The sequence below is a fragment of the Eubalaena glacialis genome, chromosome 2 (genome assembly GCF_028564815.1).
Source record: "Eubalaena glacialis isolate mEubGla1 chromosome 2, mEubGla1.1.hap2.+ XY, whole genome shotgun sequence".
Classification (NCBI taxonomy): domain Eukaryota; kingdom Metazoa; phylum Chordata; class Mammalia; order Artiodactyla; family Balaenidae; genus Eubalaena; species Eubalaena glacialis.
Window position 1 is genome coordinate 182143809 of NC_083717.1, and position 20509 is coordinate 182164317.

The window sequence follows — 20509 nt, forward strand, 5'->3', positions numbered from 1 at the left end:
TTCACTCTTCTGACACTTGTCAAGCACCTGCTTCACGTCGGATGCAAGGCTGAGAACCGGCTCCCGTTGCCTGCCTTGGGCTCAGGGCTGTTTGGGTCGTGCGCTGTGCAAAGGCGCAGGGCAGAGTGGGGCTGACCAGCCTGGACCCCGCTGGCCAGCTGTGAGCCTGGCGTAGGGCTGTATCTGCCCCTGGAAAGCGAGGAAGCTCTTCTCACCAAGGTGCCTTCAGCTAAGGCACACCTGCTCCCTGGGGCTTAGCCTACCCAGAGGGGACATTTCTGTGAAACTCACACAAAGGAGCCGTGTATGTGAGAGGCGGCCTGAGGGCTGTACCTGTGTGCGTGCCGTCAGATCCTCCATTCCACCAGAGGTCTGGCAGAGAGGGAGGCAGGAAAAGGCGCGCGGGCCATCAGCTTCTCTCAGTCTTGCAGGCAGCAGGGAGTTAGGCCGGCAGACTCGCTGACCCCCCCGAAACCATTTCCTTTACCCCAAACCCTGCTTCCCTAGAGAGAGGAGACTTGGGAAACAACCTTAGCAAGCTGGTCCTGGGACAGCCTCTGCCGTGGAGGGCAGAGCAGCGCCGGGGCTAGGCGCAGGTGTCTGCCGGGAGCAACAAGGCTCCTGCGAATTCAAATGACTCTCTCAGGTGGAAACCAGCATGAGGGCCGGAGAGGACAGGGGTCAGTGAACTGATGAGTGTCCTGTCACCTGGCCAAGTCACCAAGGCCTGGGCAGGCCTCTATCCTTATCAGCTCTCACCCGGACTGTTCATTATTCTTTCTTTTCTGGGGACTCAGGAAGCAAAGGGAGGCAGTGATTTTGTTTCCATGCGTCGGTCTTACCCTGAGCTTCTCTGGGCCAGACCCCAAGCTGGGGCCTGTAGTCCCCACGAGGGACACAGCCCAGGTCCTGTCCTCACTGAGGGCCCGGCCAAATGCCTCCGTCAGGGTCCTGGCTGCACAACTGACATTTATTTCCGAGTTTGCGAATGGCTGTGTCCACTGTCAAGAGTGATCCCTTTTCGTGGGTGGGATGGTGAGACTAGGCCCTTGTCCTTTCACTGTGTTGGCCCAGGTGTTCATCCCTTGGCCCAGGTGTTTTCCTGACTCCTCGCTCCTTTCCCAAAGCCCCCCACCCCTCTGGCTGACCTTGACTCATCATTCAAAGAGAAAGCAGAGGCCGGCAGAGCAGACCTGGAGCCTCTTCTCGCCGCCAAAGCAACAAGCCCAGCGTTGTCCTCTGTGCCCATCCTCTGCCCACCTTCTGCTACACCTGAGGGCCAGTGCCTCTGCCGGTGCCCGGGGCCTCACCACTCTCTTGCCTTCTTGAGGGACTCATGCCTTCACAGACCCCCCTTCTCTTCTGGATGATGAGGGACCCCCGTGAGCAGTCAACAGCCTTCTGCATCAGCCTTTTTAACCCCCTTCTTGACCCCTCATGTCCCCACTCCGCTCCATAGGGACTCTCCCTGCAAAGACTGTGCCCCCTCTGCTCCCACGTCCTCACTTGCACCCACCCTGCAGCCCACACCAGTGCGGCTCCAGCCCCACCGCTCCACGCCAGATCCAACAAATGTTTCTGTCTCCACCTTATTCAACACCTCCGCAGCATTTCCTACCTGCCACACGCACTTAAAAATCATTATTTTACAATGGGGAGAGGGAAGGGGGCAGGGGCAAGGGAGGGGTAGGGGACTAAGAGGTATGAATTATTAGGTATAAAATGAGCTGCAAGGATATATTATACAACGTGGGGAATATTTTATAATAACTATAAATGGAGTATAACCTTTAAAAAATAAATGAAGATACAATGCTGACTAAGAAATCATTATTTTAACAGTTATTGAGTGTTTGCTACCTGTTGAACGCTCTCATGCATTATCTTGTGTGACTGTCAAACTGTCGTCATTTTGCAGAGGAGGACACTAGGGTGGTGGGTCCAAGATTTCAACTAGTCTGAGCCCAGAACCCAAGCCCTGATGGTACCGCACAGGCGCCTTCGTAACCCCCCTTGGCTGCCAGGATGCCACCTCTCCCGGTTCCCTCCCGCCTTGCTGACCACTTCCTTTCTGTTGCTTTGGCTTTTCCTCTCCTCCCCAAATCTTGAATGTTGGGGGCTCAGGTCTGGGGCCTGGTCCTTTCCCTTCTCCATCGACATTCTCTTCTTAGGCCTTCTCATCACACCCCTTGGCTTTAAATCGCCACTCGCAACTTGATGTTTCTAGCCCAAACCTCAAGCGTAGACTTGAATATCCAGCCACCTGCCTGACACCTTCACTGTGGGTCCTCAGGCACCCGACGCTCCAAAGTTCAAGCAGGGCTCTGGCTGCTCTTGCCCCCCGATCCCTACCCATCGGTTCCCACCACCCAGGCTGCCTGTGGCAGGAAGAGGAATCACCAGTTACCCACTGGCTCCAGCTCCCGACACAGGAGTCTTCCTTTTCCTTCACCCCTACATCTAACCCATCAACAAGTCCCATCAGTTCTGACTCGAAAATGCAACTCAGGTATGCCCCTTTCTCCACCCTCAGAGAGGCCGCTCCCCGTGGTCACGCAGACCAAAGCTCCTGATCTTCCCTCCCCACTGCACTGTCTCCCGTTCTGTGCCCCACATTCCGCGGGGGTGATCTTTTAACAACCTCCCTCTGATCCTTTCATCCCCCCGCTTGCCGTCCTTCAACAGCTTTTCAGTGCTTTTAGGAAGAGATCCTGACCTGGTCACCAGGGCGCTGGCTCGTCTGGCCTCGCACTGGCCACATGATTCTTCCTCTCTAGGCTTCATGCCCTGCGGCCCTGCCATTTCTCTGATCTCAGGGCTCACGTGGCCCACAGGCCTGTCCACGTGTGTCCTACGCCTGCCACGTGCTCAGGCCTCCTCCAGCCCTGGCTGGGGAAGACCTCTGTTCCCAGTTCTCCCAGAGCCCACACTGCTGCTCCGGGGTACTCGGCACCGTGGAATTAAGTGCTTCTGCAATTGTTATGTTTCGCATCTGTAAACTCCGTGAAGGCAGAGCCCGTGTCCGTCTGCTGACCACTGAGCTCCAGAGCCTCGCCCTGATGACGCACGTAAACAGATGCTCACAGGTGCGTGCTCCATAGCCGAGTGCCCGCCCTGCGCAGGGGCTGGGGCTCTGGGGCCACACTGGTTGGGTCTGAATTCTGGTTTCTCCACTTATTAGCCATGTAACCTTAGGCAGGTGATGTGAGAGCTGTGTCTTGGTTTTTCCGTCTGTAAAATGGGGTGATTAAAGGGTATTTATACCTTATATGGCTATTACAAGGACTAAACAAGTTAAGACACATAAAGTCCTAGGATAAGGTCTGACACATGCACGGTGCTTGGTAAAGGTCAGCTACCTGCAGGTTGTAGACCATGAATCAAAACCTCCCAGGGCAGCAGAAGGGGCAGGTCTGGCGGGGCTGACCCACAGAGACTGGCACCGTGTCAGGTCAGGCCTGACCCCTGGGTACCACGTGTTCCCTCCTGCAAGCACTCCCTGTGCAGTGACCCTCACGTCACCTGTCTGGGAGCTGTCTTCATCTTGTCATGGTGGCCATGCCACAGGATTACCCTTCAACCCTGCGGATGCAGCCTCCTGGCGGCTGGGAGGAACCTGGCAGGGGGAAGGGCAAACGGGACAGGCCAGCCAGGGCCAAGGAATTTGTGAGAGTATCACAGCTTTACATTCCCAGCAGAAATCAGAAAATCTGATCTTGCACATCTAAGAATAGCCGTTGGTTTCGACGGTGAGAGATGCCAAAGTGAAAGCTATAATTATTAGTAAGTAACAAGCAGAAATTATCCACCTACTTCAAAGTCATTTTTAGCTGCCATCCCAGAAGTGGTGGACCTTCTATATAAGATGGTGTATATACAAATGGCACTAGAAGATACTTGGAACTTTCAGGAAAAGAGACCATAAAAATGGGTAGTTGCTTTCTAAATATCATGTGATACCCAGATGCTATAAGGAAAAGATTGATAAATGTAAAAAAAAAAAAATTTGGCAAAAAACCCCCAACAAAACCCCAAAACACAAACAAAATTAAAATGGGGGGAAATACTTATAGCACATACGACACAAGGCAAATTTCTTTGACACATAATAAGTGCTTACAACTCAAAAAGAAAAGCTCAGTATCTAAGAAGATAAATGGGCAGAAGCCATGAGCAGACAACTGAAATACCATTTTCACCTATCAGATTGGCAAAGATCTTGAAGTTTGATAATTTGCTGTGTTATAAAGAATGTGAGAAAATGGGCATTCTCACCTTGTTGACTGGAATGAAAACTGGCACAATTCTGTGGAAGGCAATGTGACAAAATTTCCCAAAATTAAAGAGGATGCACCCTTTGATCCATCAATTCCACTTTTAGGAGTTTACCTTACAGGTACAGAACAATCTATAGAAGGCTACTCATTGACGCATTGTCTGTAGCAGGAAAATACTAGAAATAATCTAAATGTTAATCAGTGGACTACTGGTTAAATTATGGTAAAATCATACAATGGATTTACTCTCTGATGTGCCGACAGGCAATGATCTCCAGCGAGTGTTACACCCCGGCAGGTGTGCACACACTAATGGTGGTTGCCGTGGGTGAGTGTGACTGACACTTGGGATGGCAGGAAGCCACTCATTTCACGTCTTTTGTGCCTTTTAAACTGTGTATCATGTGCATGTATTATTTTTTCAAAAATAATTTAAATCAAATTGTCACATGGGTCCAAACAAACCAAGCAACAAAACATGTACAACCTATGCCAGTTGGCCACCAGGTATCCTGTGAGGAGGCTGAGGCCCTGGGGTCAGAAGTGTCCAGGAAGGAGGAGGAGGTACAGAGGGAAGGGGCGCCCAGGGCGTGGGTCCCACCACACAGGACGGGAGGGACCCCGGATGGTCAAGCATCCCTGGACTTCTGGGTCTGTGCTCCCCACTGGGCCTGTGGCTGATTTCCTCACAGTGCAGCCAGAGGCTCAGGTGTCCTAGTCATGATCTCTTTGCCATTCAAATGACACACAAGTGGCTCAGGGACCTGCTCATATAATAGGCTGGAAATCTGAGGTCGTCTCAGAGTGGCCTTACCTGCCAGCCTCAAATCTGGGGCCACCTCCAGCACGGGCCTCCACCACAAGCTCCCACTACACTCAGCTCACCAGAAAAAACAACCAGGAGAGAAGAGACCCACAAATGCCACAGAAACACCATGGCCTTGGGTGTGAGGCCTTGATCTAGCTTCTTCCAAAGCTTGTGACATTTACAGAATCTGGCAGTATTGTTAGAGCTGATGATGGACGCAGATGTTACCTGGTTTCCATAAGTTGTCAAAAAATGTGAGTCACTTTTAGTTTGCCACCCAGAGCAGTAAAGCTCAAACCACATATGGTAAAACCTTACAGTTCAGTGGAAGCTTATTTTATGAATTCCTTCTGAGTTTACCTCTTCAAAGACCATATTGAATATATGATACAATCCTAATCTTGACTCAAAGTCAGTGCTTTGAAAGAGTCAATATAGCACCAATCCTATAAAGATTATAATTTGCTCCATTCATTCATACTATATAAGTGTGATTTATATTCTGCCTGGAGTTTAAGGCAAGTATGATATTCCATTTCCAGAATTCAATTCCACCAACTCATAGAATGTTAAAAGCCGCACGCATTAATAGCAATGAGAGCTTTATTCTGTCCTATAGGCTATGGCAATGAGAAATGGATGTCACACGATTAATAAAACTTCAAGGATAACTCCAAAAGGAATCTTAGCTGCCAGGTTCTTCAATGTTCTAATAAGCAGCTACAAAATTTCCTCCCAAGAGTCATGGTGGGTCACGTCAAGAGGAGCAAAGCCTGGATAACTGAGTGAGGGGCAGCAAGCCACTGGGCAAAGCGGTCCTGGAACTCAGTGACCCTCACCAAGGTCATTAGCTTTTCCGAGACACAAGCAAGAGAAGCGATGCCTGGGAGGTCAAGGGAGCTGCTTCCAGCCTAGAAGGATCACCTTCTGCCCTTGTGGTTTTGTAGACATTGGTCCTTTAAAAACTCAACTTCATGCCCATTTTGAAGGACAACTTTGCCCCTCTACTAGCCCTGCAGGTTCGGCCAGTCTCACCTGGCCTGGACACTAAAGTGAACCCCTTCTCTTTTTGTTCTTTGCCGTCACTGCTCATGAGGGCGACTGAGTAGGACAGGCACCAGGTCCTAGACTGGGGACCAGCTTTTCTTCAAGAGAGCCGCAGAGGAAGGCATGACTGCTGCTCTCGGGCCCTTGAGTCAGCCTGTCTAGAGCCCAGTAAGAGGCTGAACGCTGGCCAGCATCTGCACATGAAGAACAATCAACACATTCGTGAATCACCCCTCTTTTGTATTTCTGCTTAGAAGAACATAATTTGTTAATTTACAGTGGTTGTTTTGGCTCAATTAAAGATGCCAACACGGAAGCGGCTGACTGAGCTCGGCTCTGGGACATGCCAAACCCAGGTAAATCCAATCGTGTTTCTTACACGAAGGTTCCAAACAAGGTTGAACATCATACAATTAGCCTTGGCAAAAAAGGAGTAAACAGATGGCCAGTGGTGGGTAATAAGCACTTTCGCAGCGAAACCTGGACTTTTGCCGTGCACCCTGAGAGTTGAGCCTGGGAAGGCCTTGCAGATCAAGGGGTAAAACTTGAGAAACAGAAGTTATCTTTGCTATGGAACTATAAATATGTAAGCAAATCAATAGCCACCATTTGCTCTGTATAGTGGGATTCCCATTTCTAAAATGTCTGCAGGCTGGATTTATTGTGGCGACTTCCTAGCTATGCAGAAGCAGCCATGTGAAACTGGAGGAGGGGCAGTCACACCTGCCTTCTGGGCTAGTTTCCAGTTCGGCAGCTGCTGGTACCTGCCTCGCTCTCTGAGGATTACCAGGAGCGCCATCAGAAAGGAGAGCTCGGACCTCAAAAACGCTGTACCCCCCACCCCCTCGGCTTAGATAAAGGCATCTGTGTCATCAGGACACCTGGCCCCTGTCCCAGGGTCTCTTAGACTTCACCACCAGGGTGTGCCAGGCACTGTGCTCACCAACCCTAGGAGACAATGCTATTAACCCCACCGTACAGATGAGGAAACCGAGGCTGAGAGGGGAGGCTATCACCTCCAGCCTATGCAGCTGTTGGTAAGTAGCAGAGTTGAGGCTCCACTCCAAGGCTGCAGGACTGCCAGACCTCCATCAGGTCTGGGACTCCACGCTCTGCTGTCCCCGTCAAAGAAAATCTGAGGTGTAGATCTCTGGCCCCTGCTACAGCATAAACCCTGCGGCCCAGGCCGCAAGCTCCCCTCTGGCAGAGCGGCAGGTGGGCGTGGGGTTGAGGGGCGGAGCGGTACCTGCGTGGAGCCAGATCTGCGCCAGCGTCATCCAGGGGTGTAGCGGGCCCTGCTTGGGGGTGCTGCTCTGCAGAGACGACGCCACTTCCGACAATGCCTGCTCCACTCTGGAGGCTGCTACCGACGTGGCGTGGACAGAGCCTGCGGGAGGGTTTCGGGAAGACGGCATCAGAGGTGAAAGGACAGAGCCAGCCAGCCACCGACCCACACAGCCAGCCGTCCCCCTCACACACAGGCACGGGTTCAAGACGTACACACACCCCTCCCTCACGATGTTTCTGAGGTTTATGGTCCTCACTGTCTATACAGTCACTATGGCCTGGCACCTTAGTTTCTGTCCTTCGCTTTAGCTCGTCTTTTAGTCAGGACAGGGCACACGCTGCGCAAATGCTCCGTCCGGGAGCTGAGTCGAGCGCGGGCTGCGTGTCGGGGCAGGAGGGGCACAGCTAGCCACGAGGCCGTGACACGCTGCTGAAACTTGGCAGACGTGAAGTACTACAAAGGGAGGTGACAAAGCACCCCTCCCTGGGCCTGAACCTAGAAACTACCTGGGGGGCAGGGGGAGGAACCACACTTGCCTCCTGGGGCAGGATTTGGCATAGATGGAGGCCATTCTCAAGACAAACCCAGCAACCGCCCGTTTCGTTCCCTGGCCTTTGAGGGATTTGGAACCATATTCTAGGACATGGCTTAAAAACTGTAGACAAAGCACAATTTGCCTGCTGTCTAAGCAGGTGTCTATCACTAAGGTTAATACTAGACTCGCCGAGGGCAGGTTACAGCAAAGTGGCCCAGAGCTCAGGGGCTGCACCTGCCTCACTCTTCTGTAGAAGCTACTGTCCCGAGAGCTGGGGGAGGCGGCAGGCGGAGCACGTTCACTGGCCACAGGGCTTCTATTCAGAAGTCCGCTGAGTCAAATGACGCATTCCTCTCCACGCTGACCCTCGAGAGGTCCTGGCGATCGGAGGCCACCTCCCAAAACAGGGGCTCTTTCCCCGCCTCTTTCCAACATCCGCTCTTGGAGGAATGGTTTCAGAACTGAGGGCGGGAGTCTTGGTTATTTCAGATTTAAAACTGGTGATATTTATATTCACTGGCAACATTCTTAATTTATAACTCATCGTAAAGTGTAATATGGAGATAAACATTCCAACGCCGTCAGTGGTAACTATCAACTTATCATGAGGTTGAAAATGGTGATAATATAGAGAGATAAATGCTGACTACTCAAATAAATTTCACTCTGGGTAAAATGAGATTGTGAGCATAAAAATAATTTCTGTTGGGGCTTTGAAATGCACCAAGTTGGTCTTTTATATGATAGAAAAATATTAATCTAGAAATGGGAAAGTATATTCTCAGTATGGCACAAACAGCCAGCAACTGTTATTCTCACAGTTAAACATCAGAGATTGTCTTATTAAAGTCATAAATGACATAAGAATGTCTTCTATTTTCATGAATATTTAAGGAAGAAAGCTCCTAAAAGTTCTAAACAGTAAATAAGACATGAAAAATTTGAAAAGAGGAAAGCATAAAATTATTATTTTCAGATTATATGATTGTATTTCATGAAAACAAATAAAATCTGGAAATTAACTGATCTGAAAAAAATTTTTTTTAAATAAAAATTAATTTATTCATTTTTAAGACTATTTGCAGCAATACACTGGCCATCCATATTCCAACACAAAGGAAACATGGATTTTTCTAAATACACTCAAATCCTTCAGTGGGGTGGGGTTGGTGGAGGTGAAATGCAGGAGGTAGATGGGAACCAGACTGGGCAACCAGCTTCTGTGGATAATCCACACACAGCGCCCACGGGGAAGAGTATGAGGAGGGCGCCTCTGGAGAAGGACCAGTGAGTCCTCCAGAGTGAGCGCTGCCATGCAAGGAGGATCTTGAGGCCCAGTTCAGAGACGCTGATCGATATCATTATGATCCAGGAGAACTGATGAAGTTCAGCTAAGAACTGACCTTGCTTAGACAAAGTGTGTCGGACTACTTAAAAAAACCTAAACAGCAAAATGATTAAACTGCTGTTGATTTTTTTGGTCTTGTTTTGTTTTTAACCTTTTTATGGAAAAATCAATGCTTTAACTTTGATAACAAGGATTTGATGTAGTTTCCCTGAGACTTTTAACGGCAACTATTAGTAAATAAATAAGGTTGCTGTTGCTACATTCTGACATTATCAAGCCGGCTCACCTCCTCACTGACTACCTTCAACAGTGGTTCTCAACTTTGACTTCACATCAGAATCGCTTAGGGATTTTAAAAAATCATGATGCCATAGCTACAGTCCAGACCGACTGAATCACGGACCCTAGGGGTGGGACCAGGCATCTATTTGTTAATAGCCCAGGTGGTTCCAATGTGCAGCTAAGGCTGAGGCCCCTGACCTGGGGAGAGAGGAAGCAGGTGTTATTAACTGACATTTGGTCAAGAAAAGCCTGCAGGCGTCCTCTACACAGGCCAGCCAGCCTGAGCTGTCCTGCTTCCCTGCAGCCCAACAGTCTGGGGAAAGAGTACCGGGAAGATCTTGTTCTTTAGGACGGAGGTTCTCAGAATCCTCTTGGTCTCAGAATCCCTTAGGAGTCTGCAAATTTATTGAGACCCCTCAAGAGATCTGGTTTACATGGGTTATATCGATTGATATTGACACATGAGAAGTCGAAACTGAGAAATGCTCAAAATATTTAGTTATTAATTCATTTTAAAAAAAGAACAATAATAAACTACCGCTCTAGAAAAATCCTACACATTTTCTACCAGGTTCTCAGGCTCCTTTGCTACAAGGACTTGTGACTTTTGGAGGGGCTAATTTTGCTTTTTTGGATTAACTGTTTGGTTCACAAATGAACTAATCAGAACTAACGTCAAAGTTCCTTCTCTTTGTGGTATCTATATACAACTAAATTAATTAATTCTTCACATAATAATCTGTAAAATAATAAATTTTAATTTATTATTAAAATCAATGTTTCACTGTGAATAAGGTCTGGCAAATGATGATGATGATGCCAGCAGTGGTGATTATCGGCTTTAGTGAACGTGGCCTGTTTCAGGCACTCTGATTTGCACTTTACATATATTATTTCACTTAATCTTTAAACAATTCTTTGAGGCAGGTAACACTGTTACCTGCATTGTTTAGATGACAAAATTGAGATTTCAGTGAGTCTCTTACCCAAAGTCATACAGCCAGCAGGTGGCAAAACCAGGACTCAAACACTAGCCTAACTCCAAATCTAGCCTCTGAATCCAGCCCTGATGCCACCTCCACCAGGAAGGCTGCTGTGAGCCTTCTGTTTCTTCCCCCTACCACCCTCGTGTAAACAGTTAGGCCTCAGGTCCTCATGCCCCATCTCACCCTGTGGGTATGGTTATCACCGTACAGACCACACTGTTTTATGTTAAAAGTTGATGTAACTGTCTCTCCTCCAAGACTGGGTGGTTCTGGAAGACAGGAACATGCCCTCCATTTAGGCATTTTCAGGGGCTCACAATGCCAGGCCCACGCAATGTACTTGGTAAATGCTTGCGGAATGAGTGAATGATGAATGAATGAATGGAAGAATGAGTACTGTTAATACACACATCACTGTGTGAAATTTAGAAGAGTGGCCCCTCTTTGGGGAAGCATGTCTGGGTGCCCTACTCTCCTTCCCTAATGGCTCAGAGGCCAGAACCTTCCCTGTCTCAAGGGGCTTCTCAGCATGGCTGTGCTCACTTCCAACAACCTGGACTAAGAACCACAGTGGTGCACGGCTGGATTAACGCCACACTCACCTAGGGGCTTCCCATCTCTAACATAACTAACCCACTTAAATAGGGAGGGTAACTGAGGTTCGTCAGAAATAACTGTTTCCTTCCTAGTCGATCCCTTTTCACACACGCCTCACAGGGGCAGAGACCCTTCAGGTTCTGAACTAGGGATGGATATTAGGGCATTCAGTACTTATTAATAATGGTAGGTGACGTATGATAATGGTAAAATTATTTAATAGTTAATGTCTACTCTTTCTGGCAACAGCATAGTATATCAAATTCTTCCACTGGGTTAGAATTTGGAGGAAAAAAGGGATAAACATCATTATGAATCAGAATGGATATATCTGATTACAAATAATCAAAACAACCTGTAACTTAACTGTTTCATAGGATTGAAAATGGTAAGTGCCAAAACAGATTTTGATTTCTGTTGGTAAACACCTAGAAATGCTAGTTCTAACCAACCTATTTTTAAAGCAACCCTTTTCTTTCTCACCAAAGCAAATGTACTCCTACAGCGTGCATGGGGGTTAAGAGGATTATTCCCCTAAGGGAAATGGACAAATTGAGGCTTGAGAAAGGAATTAGAGGGAGGAATAGAAGACATATTTCTAATTTGAAATCCAAGACTCTGGAGAAATAAGCTTCCAAATAATCAGGTTCGACAGGTAAGCCAGCGAATGTGTCCGGCCACTGTACATCTCTTATTTATCACGTTAATTTGAGAAGCGCTTGTCCCTGTCGTAACCCTGAGAGCCGAGCAGCCAGCAAGTCCTTCAGTCACAGGGCACAGTGGCTCTGAAAAGCTACTGCAAAACCAACTGAACCGACAGCTGACACGGGCAGGTGAGAGCATGCCCTAAAATCTGGCCTAGGTTCTGTGACCTGATTGCCCCACTGGTCCAGGGGGCATAAGATGCCCTGGAGCTGAGGAGATCTAAATTTCCTCCCACCTAGAGGCCCAAGAGGAAATGTTATCTCAGACACCTGATACATAGGCAAAGTGCCACTTGAAGAATTGTTCTGATCCCTACATCCGGGGTCTTTATCTGAGTCCCCCCCCCCCGACCGCTGTCTGGGTGGCGTGGGGGACAGGGGCAGTGAAAGAGAGGCCCCAGGAGCTGCGGTGGAGAGTCATCTCCCCATGGGCGGAGGGGCCAGGAACCCAGGCCCCTGACCTCAGGAAGCTGAGTCCAAGCTCAGCTTGGAGGATGTCTGCCCCACATTCCTATCATTTGCTGAAGCCTGTGGAGAAACCCTGCCACAAGTAGGATGCCAGGCACAGCCAGGTCAACTTGCCGTTGCAGTTGAAGCCTTTCCAAAAATCCTTTTCCAAAGCACACTACACCTGCGGTCAATTTCACACAGACCTCAAATGTGGCAATCACATGTGGACCCTATTTCAATATCCAAGGCTCATCATTCAAAGGGGTCTCAGAGCCAATAATTCTGTTAAGCAAAAGGCACAGTAAATTATGTGGCCTAGTTAGGTTCCATCACCTGTATTTTCACAAGCAGGGTCACTGAGTGCATGGCATGTATTTATATTCTGGCTACCCTTTTGGCTGTTCTGGTCACATTATGTAAGCTGCTGTGGTCTGAAGGATGTCCACCTTCCCTGTCCCCTCATATCTTCACAGCATGTAGGAGATGAACAGGTCTCAGATGCAGCCCTGCTGCCTGCTGACTTGCTGAGCAACATAGCCCAGGAACAACAGACAGCTGTGTTACTTGATGTGCGAAAAAAATCCTCTACCGAAGAGACATCAGTAGGCGCATCTCACAGGTGTTTGCTCAGGATTCAGGCTGCTCTTTGCTTCCCGGCCCTGGAGAGTTAACTCGGATGCCTCATATGCATGAACGTGAGAGAATATAGAGCACGTGGCCACGCCCCAAGTTCCATCTCTCTGCTTGTCACCCACATTCTTTCTGCCTAATGCCACCGCAGCAGATACTTGCCCTCCCCACGTTTTTCTGAAAAGAAACCGAGTGTGCAGAAATTACCCACTGCTAATAAATCTCTGTACTGATTTTCCCTCAGTCCTGAAGTGATTCAATAGTATCTGTCAGTAGAGTTTATTCAGCTTCCGGTTCTTAGAAGCTGTGTCCCCAAAACAATGAAAGAATTAAAGAAAAGCAGCAGCTCCCCTTCTTAAAGACCCTGCAAACTAAACAATGATCTGAATGACTAAGCATTCTGCCCGAGAGCTTTGCTTAAAATTTTTCATTTTTAACAGGAAAAGGATGCCTGTTTCTCAAGATAGGGCTTGCGCGTAAATCAGTGCAACACTGCGGACTGCTGGCAGCCCAGCGACCTCCTCACACCTGGCCCCTGTGCGCTAAGAACCAGAACGTCCTTGGACCCGAGGAGACAGTGATGACTGTCTCTTCTTTTCTGAGGCGGGAGGAGAGATACGAGCGTCCGCTCTCACTTCAGCACTCAAATTAGGCATATTTTTCTCTGTACCTTAAAAACATGAGCCATTTTCCTCCACTCCCCACCCTGCCAACCCCGGGCGAGGACAATTCCTATCTTTGCTGGAGGCGGTCCTGCTTCTCGAGGAGGCTGATCTGGGGGTGGTGGGCTCCTCACAGCACGCTGTCAGAGATCTCCCTTCCACATTTTGATCCCTCGAGGGCTGCCCCCTGCCCTCTTCACAGCATGTCCACCCACGTGATGGGGCCGTGGGGCTGGGGCGGATTTAGGGGCCACTGCAGGGTCTATCCAACTCCCACCGACTATGGGGCCTCTTGGTTGTGGGTCCCGCCGATAAATAGCTCTGGGGGTCATTCTAGTACATAGTTTCCTTTTTACACTGAGTGAAAAAGGAGCTTAAGATAGCCAAGGAAATCTGGACAGCCAACCCATGGTCCCAAGACGAGATCACAATTTCCAAATGACTTTAACAGAATATCAAGCACAGTTGAAACCTGACAGGATGTGCCTTCTCTTGAAAGGGGAAAGTCCTTTCCAGGGAAAGCTTTAGGGAAGGATCCCCCCAAGGCAGGGGTATGTGGTCACCAGTGGGCATGCGGGGCTGGCCTGCGTGCTGCTGATGGGGGCTGGCGGGGCTAAGCGTCGCACATGCAGGGAGGGGCCCACTGTGAGCGTGAGCCGAGAGACGGCTCTGGGCGGGAGACAGCACCTTCCGGAGGACTACACCGGGCAGAGGCTACCCACCTCCTCAGACCCTCCCAGGTGCACAGCCATGAGGCCGTGTCTCTGGAATGAAGTGTCCTTCCGCCTGGGAAAGGCTTTTGTCTCTGATGCAGCCCATGGGAGAAGCCTCCCAGGCTCAGGCCGTAGTCTAATTGCTGGACACGTGCTCCTCAACTTCTCCCTGAGTGCCATTTATTATTGACTCATCCATCTCCTAAAATTCCACCCGACCTTGTTTACAGAAAGACACCCCAGAACTACTTAAGGAGAATTAATTTTAATTTAATTAAAATGGCAAGAAACGGTTTATACTTGAATCATTAGGGCTGAATTTTTTAAACTGCCACTCCTCAAAAGCAGTGGGGTCATCACTAGAGTGATTTTTTTTCACATACAGGTGACAAAAATGACTTTATTCTATTAAGCAGTAGCAGAGGGTGAAATTCACCACCTAACTGACTAGTCACTTCCTGATGACAGATGTTTTTGAATGTTAGAAAAACGCAAAGTCAATAATAAAATGCCAGCCACAGTGGAAGGAGACAAAACGACTACCTTGGCTTTATTTCTCACCTTATTTCGTTTGAGAGGTATGTTTGCTCGTTAATGTCTGTTCTCTTGTCCTGGTTCCTAAAGAGAGCAGCAGTTTCACCAGAATTGGTGATATGAAAAATGAAGCTGAGCACCCAAAGTCAGCACGTTCTTGGAGAGAAGAATAAAACCTCAACCCACACTTCTCTCCAGAACGATGACTGCTGGGGCGCTCACTGCTGGGGCCGCCTGGGGTCCTCAGGACTCAGGAGTGAGGGCAGGGCGGGGGGTCCTGGCGGCTGCGTTCCAGGCCGGCTCTCCCCACGCGGCCGGTCACTGCCCTCTGGAGGCCACAGAGTCCGGGCTGCAACTCGGGGAGAAAGGCACCTGGCCGAGGCTTGAAATCAGGATCAGCTACCGGCAAACCCCAAAGGTGTGTGTGAACAGAATAATTAGTCAACTAAGACCTTTACAGATGAGGAAGCTAAGGCCAGGAAGGTTAAATGAGTTGCCTGGATTCCTCGAGAGACTTGGAGCTGTTTTTATGGAAATAGTTAAGTCCCTTGTATAAATATGTCAAGCCTCACTTTAACATATTTAAAGGGAATTGCTTAGTCTGCTTTAAATTCTGGTAGAAGTAGTTTAAGTTTTATGATGTCTGATTAGCTTATTTTAGGAAAACGAATTATTAGAATTGTTTTCTATGAGCAATAATGGTTGAACTGGAAAGGAATTTTAAGATTCAACTAGTTCCCTCTACCCCAGATTTACAGATGAGCCGCACTGGGGAGCCTGGACGCCTCACATGTTTGATCAGCCCCCGTGGGACTGCTGACCAAGCCACTGCACGCCCCTACTTGGGCATTCTTCCTGCAATGCCTTCTTCTGTAGTCCTTCCCAGACAAGTGCTGCCTCCTCAGTGTTTACACCCGAGCTGCAAAAAGCATTAGAGAGCCCGGGAGAGCTGGGTCCCAGCGGGAGGGTTGAGCAAGCGGGTGGCAGCTTCAGGTCCAAGCCATCTCAACATTCCTGATCAACGGCCACAACACACACTGCATGGTGGGGTCAGCGTGATTCTGGAGACCCTCACAAAAGTTAACAGATAGATTGGTAAACTACTTACTAACTGAAAAAAGGGAGGGAAAACCATGAAAGTATACTTCTGGAGAGTTGCCTTGGAACAACAAATCAAACCAAAAATTAAAACCAAGAAACAAACATTTGAAAAATCAAAATTAAGGCTAAAAAAGCAAATGGAGTTCTAATAACCTTCCAACTGTAAGTCTGGCTGTCTGGAATCAGATTTCAATTCAAGAGTGACATATGTTTTTCCACTAACAATGTTTTTTTTTTTTTTTTTTAAAGCAAAGAAAGGCCAACTGGGCATTCCCCTCCACATTTAGATGTTCACTCAGCACATGAAAGCTGACCAATTAATGTAATGTGTTTTGTTTCCAGGGCAGGAAATTCCAAATGGAAGGGAAAAATAATCAAACAAGCAGTTTTCAGATCTTTCCACACGTTAACCCTAATCATGATTCCAACAGTTTGTAGGGTTGGGCTAGCTTTCAATCCTGTGAAGTAAAGGATTGGAGGGAGAAATTCATAAAACTTCAGGTTTTGGCTATCTGTCCTAAGGGAAAGAGTTGGGATTCAAATTCATTATAATTTTAATCAAGAAATTCTACATTTACTAGATGTATGTTATGTTTTCCCTTCTCTAACTAAATGTTGTATTTATGGGGCGGGGGGAGGGGAGCAGTCTTACTTAAAACACCTGGTTACCGGCTATGCACTCCCTAAGGATGGAAGATGACTCAGAGCTTCACAGAGAATAAACAACTGAGCACTGCTTGGTACATATTACGTTCAGCAGAAAGCCCAGTGGGTGCTCACTGCCCTAACAATTTGCTAATTAATCTGATATAAGGTGCCCCACCAGAAGAGTCTGGACTTCAGTCTTCTGAGGTTTAAAGGGACACAGGGCTCCTTGGGATGCAACAAGATAACTACTGGCAGGGTGTGGAGGTAGGTGGGTTCATTGTGCAAACGAGAAAGGATGGGGCAGTGGGAACATCTAACATTATTCTAGAACAGTAAGATCCCATTTTAAGACCCCCCAAAACTGGGCGAAAGTCAATGTAATAAACAATTTTTTCTGGAAAAACCAAAGCAAAAAAAAACAAAGTTGGCAATTGCCCCTAGGCATCATATTAAAGGGAAAATGTCTATTTTAAGAAGTGGATTAAAAACAACATAAGCAGTTTGTAAATTTTATCTTCATCTTCCATTTCATAAAACTGGGATTGCCGTTGAGGCTGAGTTCAGAACACTTAATATGCGGATAAGTAAGGTCAGAGTGTTTCTTGGTTTGAATTATTTATTTTAGATCATAGTCTCCTTTCTGCCCGACTGTGTGTGTGTGTGTGTGTGTGTGTGTGTGTGTGTGTGTGTGTGTGTGCGCTTAACACAGCAGGTTACCATCAGAAAGATAAGCGCATTAGGGAAAGTAGTTCTTTCTGGCAGCAGCTCCCCTTATGAGCTTTTGTTTAGCATATAACTGAGTGTTTGGAACAAAGATGAGCCCTTATAAATCATGGACATAGAGATTAAATTTTCTGGCCGTGTTGCGGGTAAAGTGAACATTAAATAAATGAGTGGAAGAACAAGGGTGGATCTACTGGTGAGATCCATATTTAGGTGCCATTTAAGGGCTTTATCAACCAGTGTCTCATTTTAATGCAAGGATCTTTTTTTTTTCCCATTGACAGGTCCCTGAACACCCTAAAACAGACTTTCAAATTTCCCTATTATTTAAAATCAAGATTAGATTAAAATACTGTTCAATTTCCCGGCATAGTTTCATGACACAAGCCCTACATTTTCTTTCCTTGCAAACAGAAAACAATTTATAGCATTGTTTTTCAAAATGTAGTACACAACCCACTGGCATCGGGATCATAAGAAGGTATTTTATAAATCCAGATTCTTGGGCCCCACCTCAGGCCTCCTGAATCATAAACTCCGGGGGTAGGGCCCAGAGAATCTGCAGTTTTCAAAGCTCTCTGGGTGATTTTAATGCACAGTAAGGTTTGAGAACCACATACTTAAAAGGCATATGACCGATATCTTTAGAATACTACCTTGATTACTATATACTTGTTGAATTAATTTCTAAACTGAAAACCAGAAATAATTAGGAGTAAATTATTATTTGCAAAATGTTCTAATTTGTCTTTTTAAAAAATGAGATCTGTATGAATTTATATCAACTCCAGGAAAGCACAGAGGTCCCCAAGAACTAGAAGCGCTATTCCAGAGAAGCTTCTATTGATTCTGCTCTAAACAGATTTCCTTTACTTTTTAAAAGGGAGGTTGGAACTTGGGCACCAAGGTCTCCTTCTGCCCCGCTCAGCTTTTGGATTTTCAAACTAGCAAGATTTTCTCTCAGATAAATTTGATGGAGTTTCCGATCCAGCTTATCAGTTAGGAAGATTATCAGAAAATAAAACATCAGGCAAATGAAGCAGATCTAACAAGAAAGGAAAAAACCATAAACCATGTTTACACAGAGAGGGTTCCTGGCGGGGACCTGGGTCACTGACTGAATGAGCTGCCGGGGGCCACACAAAGGTATCGGGTTTGGGATGAGAATGAAGATGAGAAGATACAAACAGGTGGAGAGGAGATTCGGTTCTTGAAAGAGAAGAGGAGGAGGAGGAATCTGACACTAAAAAAGTGAAAGAGAAAAATAAAAAAGGATAAAGGCAAAAAAACTTTAGAAACACAAAGAAAAAAAATAAACTGGCTTTTAATATACTCACATAAGCTGCAAAGAAAATGAGGTCATGTAATACACAATCATTCCTCTACTTGACAAGAGAATACAAGTGCTTTTCGAAGAAAACAAATTTGCTGTTTTTTCCACTGGTTATTTAATTGTTCTGCAACAACACCACGGCATAAAAACATCTCAGATTTACCTGGGCACAGATTCAGCAGTATGATCCATTGAAAATAATACCTCTTTAACCTAGAATACCCAGGACATTCCGGAGGAAAAGAAACTACTTGCTTTTCAATTGGAAAGGATTAGAACTTGACTTTTCCTTGATTTGTTTTTTATGAGAAGCACTTATATAAAGTTTACTTGAAAACTAAGGTCTTTCTAGGTGCAGATACTGAGGTGCAACAATGGGTCAGGTCCCCGAGTCGTGACAATGGAGTCTAAGCTTGCTAAGCTGGTCTACGGTTGGGTCCACTGGCCAGGCACTTTGAAAAGGAAGCTATTACTGTCACTTCCATGTCTTCAGCTGGAGAGATACACAGCAGTAGGGAGAACCACCGCAGTGACAAATTAAAATTTTTCCCAGACAAAATGGATCAAACTTTCAAGGTAAAAGAATCATTACTATGGATCGGTGTCTGTTAATATGTACCAATGATTAAAGATGAATCTCCTTACTCCACATCCTGTTTTGAAGGCAAAAGGAAGAAAAAGAATTCTTTTTCCTCCTCTATTTAAGGAACTAACTTATTCTGAAGAAAAGACAATGATTCAAAGCTTCAAAGTTAAATGACTCACTCCATTTGATTCCTCTCTCTTGATGGCTAGGACCTATTGGATGACAGAGGTGGGGGGAAGGGGACCCAGAGGTGATATTAGATGGGAAAGCATATTCTTTAAGGGTTTTTTTTTCAGTCTGCCACATCCATTTAATAAAACCAATGTCCACTCTTTAGCCACAGTGGACTCAGCTAGTCCAAAGCTTCTAGACATGGGTTCCCCTTATGTTATTGCACAGATCTGCATATGGACAATTTCAGAGGTGGAAAACCATACCCCAGTTAATTATTCACTTTCCAAAATCAAGAACACTGAGCCTGTACTTTATAATGACCCAGATGTATAATAATGGTATCTCGGTTATATTTTTATAACCGAGCTCTTATCTGTTTGACATATACACTGAAATTTTAACAGGCAAAATATGATGTCTGAGATCTGCCTCAAAATAGTCTACAAAAACTAAGTGTGGGACAGCAGAGATACAGGAAAAAAGAATAGGAATTGTTGAAGGCTGGTGGTAGGTACATGGGGATTCATTATATGAGTATTTCTATTTTGGTATACTTGAAATTTTTCCACAGTAGAAAATTTTTTTAAAAAGGAAATAAATTTTAGTTCTGGAAGACAAAAACAACAATCCAAGAGGGCCTGTGGCTTCACAAAGGAGTCTACTGCACATTGGGTGACTCAGAATTGGCAGTATCACAAGCGTGGCAGGTCGCCTCGGCTTTGGCCACACGTCTTTGCCCGCTGTGCTCTTGTCGGATGCATTTCGAAAAGCAGAGAAGCACTGCGGAAGCCTGAGGACGTTCTCCCAAACGGATGCAGAGGGATCCTCAGGGCATGCGTAAAGGGACACGTCACAGGGGCTGTGCAGCATGTATATGGTATGCTATTTTCAAGTCAAGGGACACGGAAAATAAGATCTAATCTTATTTGCATGGGAGGGTAAACAAAAAGCTAATAAAAAATGGTTATCTTTAGGGAAAGGCAAGATGGAAGGGCAGGGATGGAAGCAAAACATCTCTATGGAACCTTCGGAATCAGAGTTTGAACCAAATCTGTGGGTCGTTCACGAGACAGGCGGTCCCCA

General features: G+C 46.7%; 1 protein-coding gene across 3 annotated transcripts in view; it reads right to left on the reverse strand.

Moving 5' to 3' along the window:
• The window catches only part of TTC7B (tetratricopeptide repeat domain 7B), a 237217-nt gene that overhangs the window by 35911 nt on the left and 180797 nt on the right, over positions 1–20509 (reverse strand). For all 3 annotated transcript variants that reach the window (XM_061181165.1, XM_061181166.1, XM_061181168.1), the window contains one exon: positions 7379–7519. In XM_061181165.1, coding sequence (XP_061037148.1) covers positions 7379–7519 — 141 coding nt within the window. The remainder of the gene's footprint in view (positions 1–7378; positions 7520–20509) is intronic.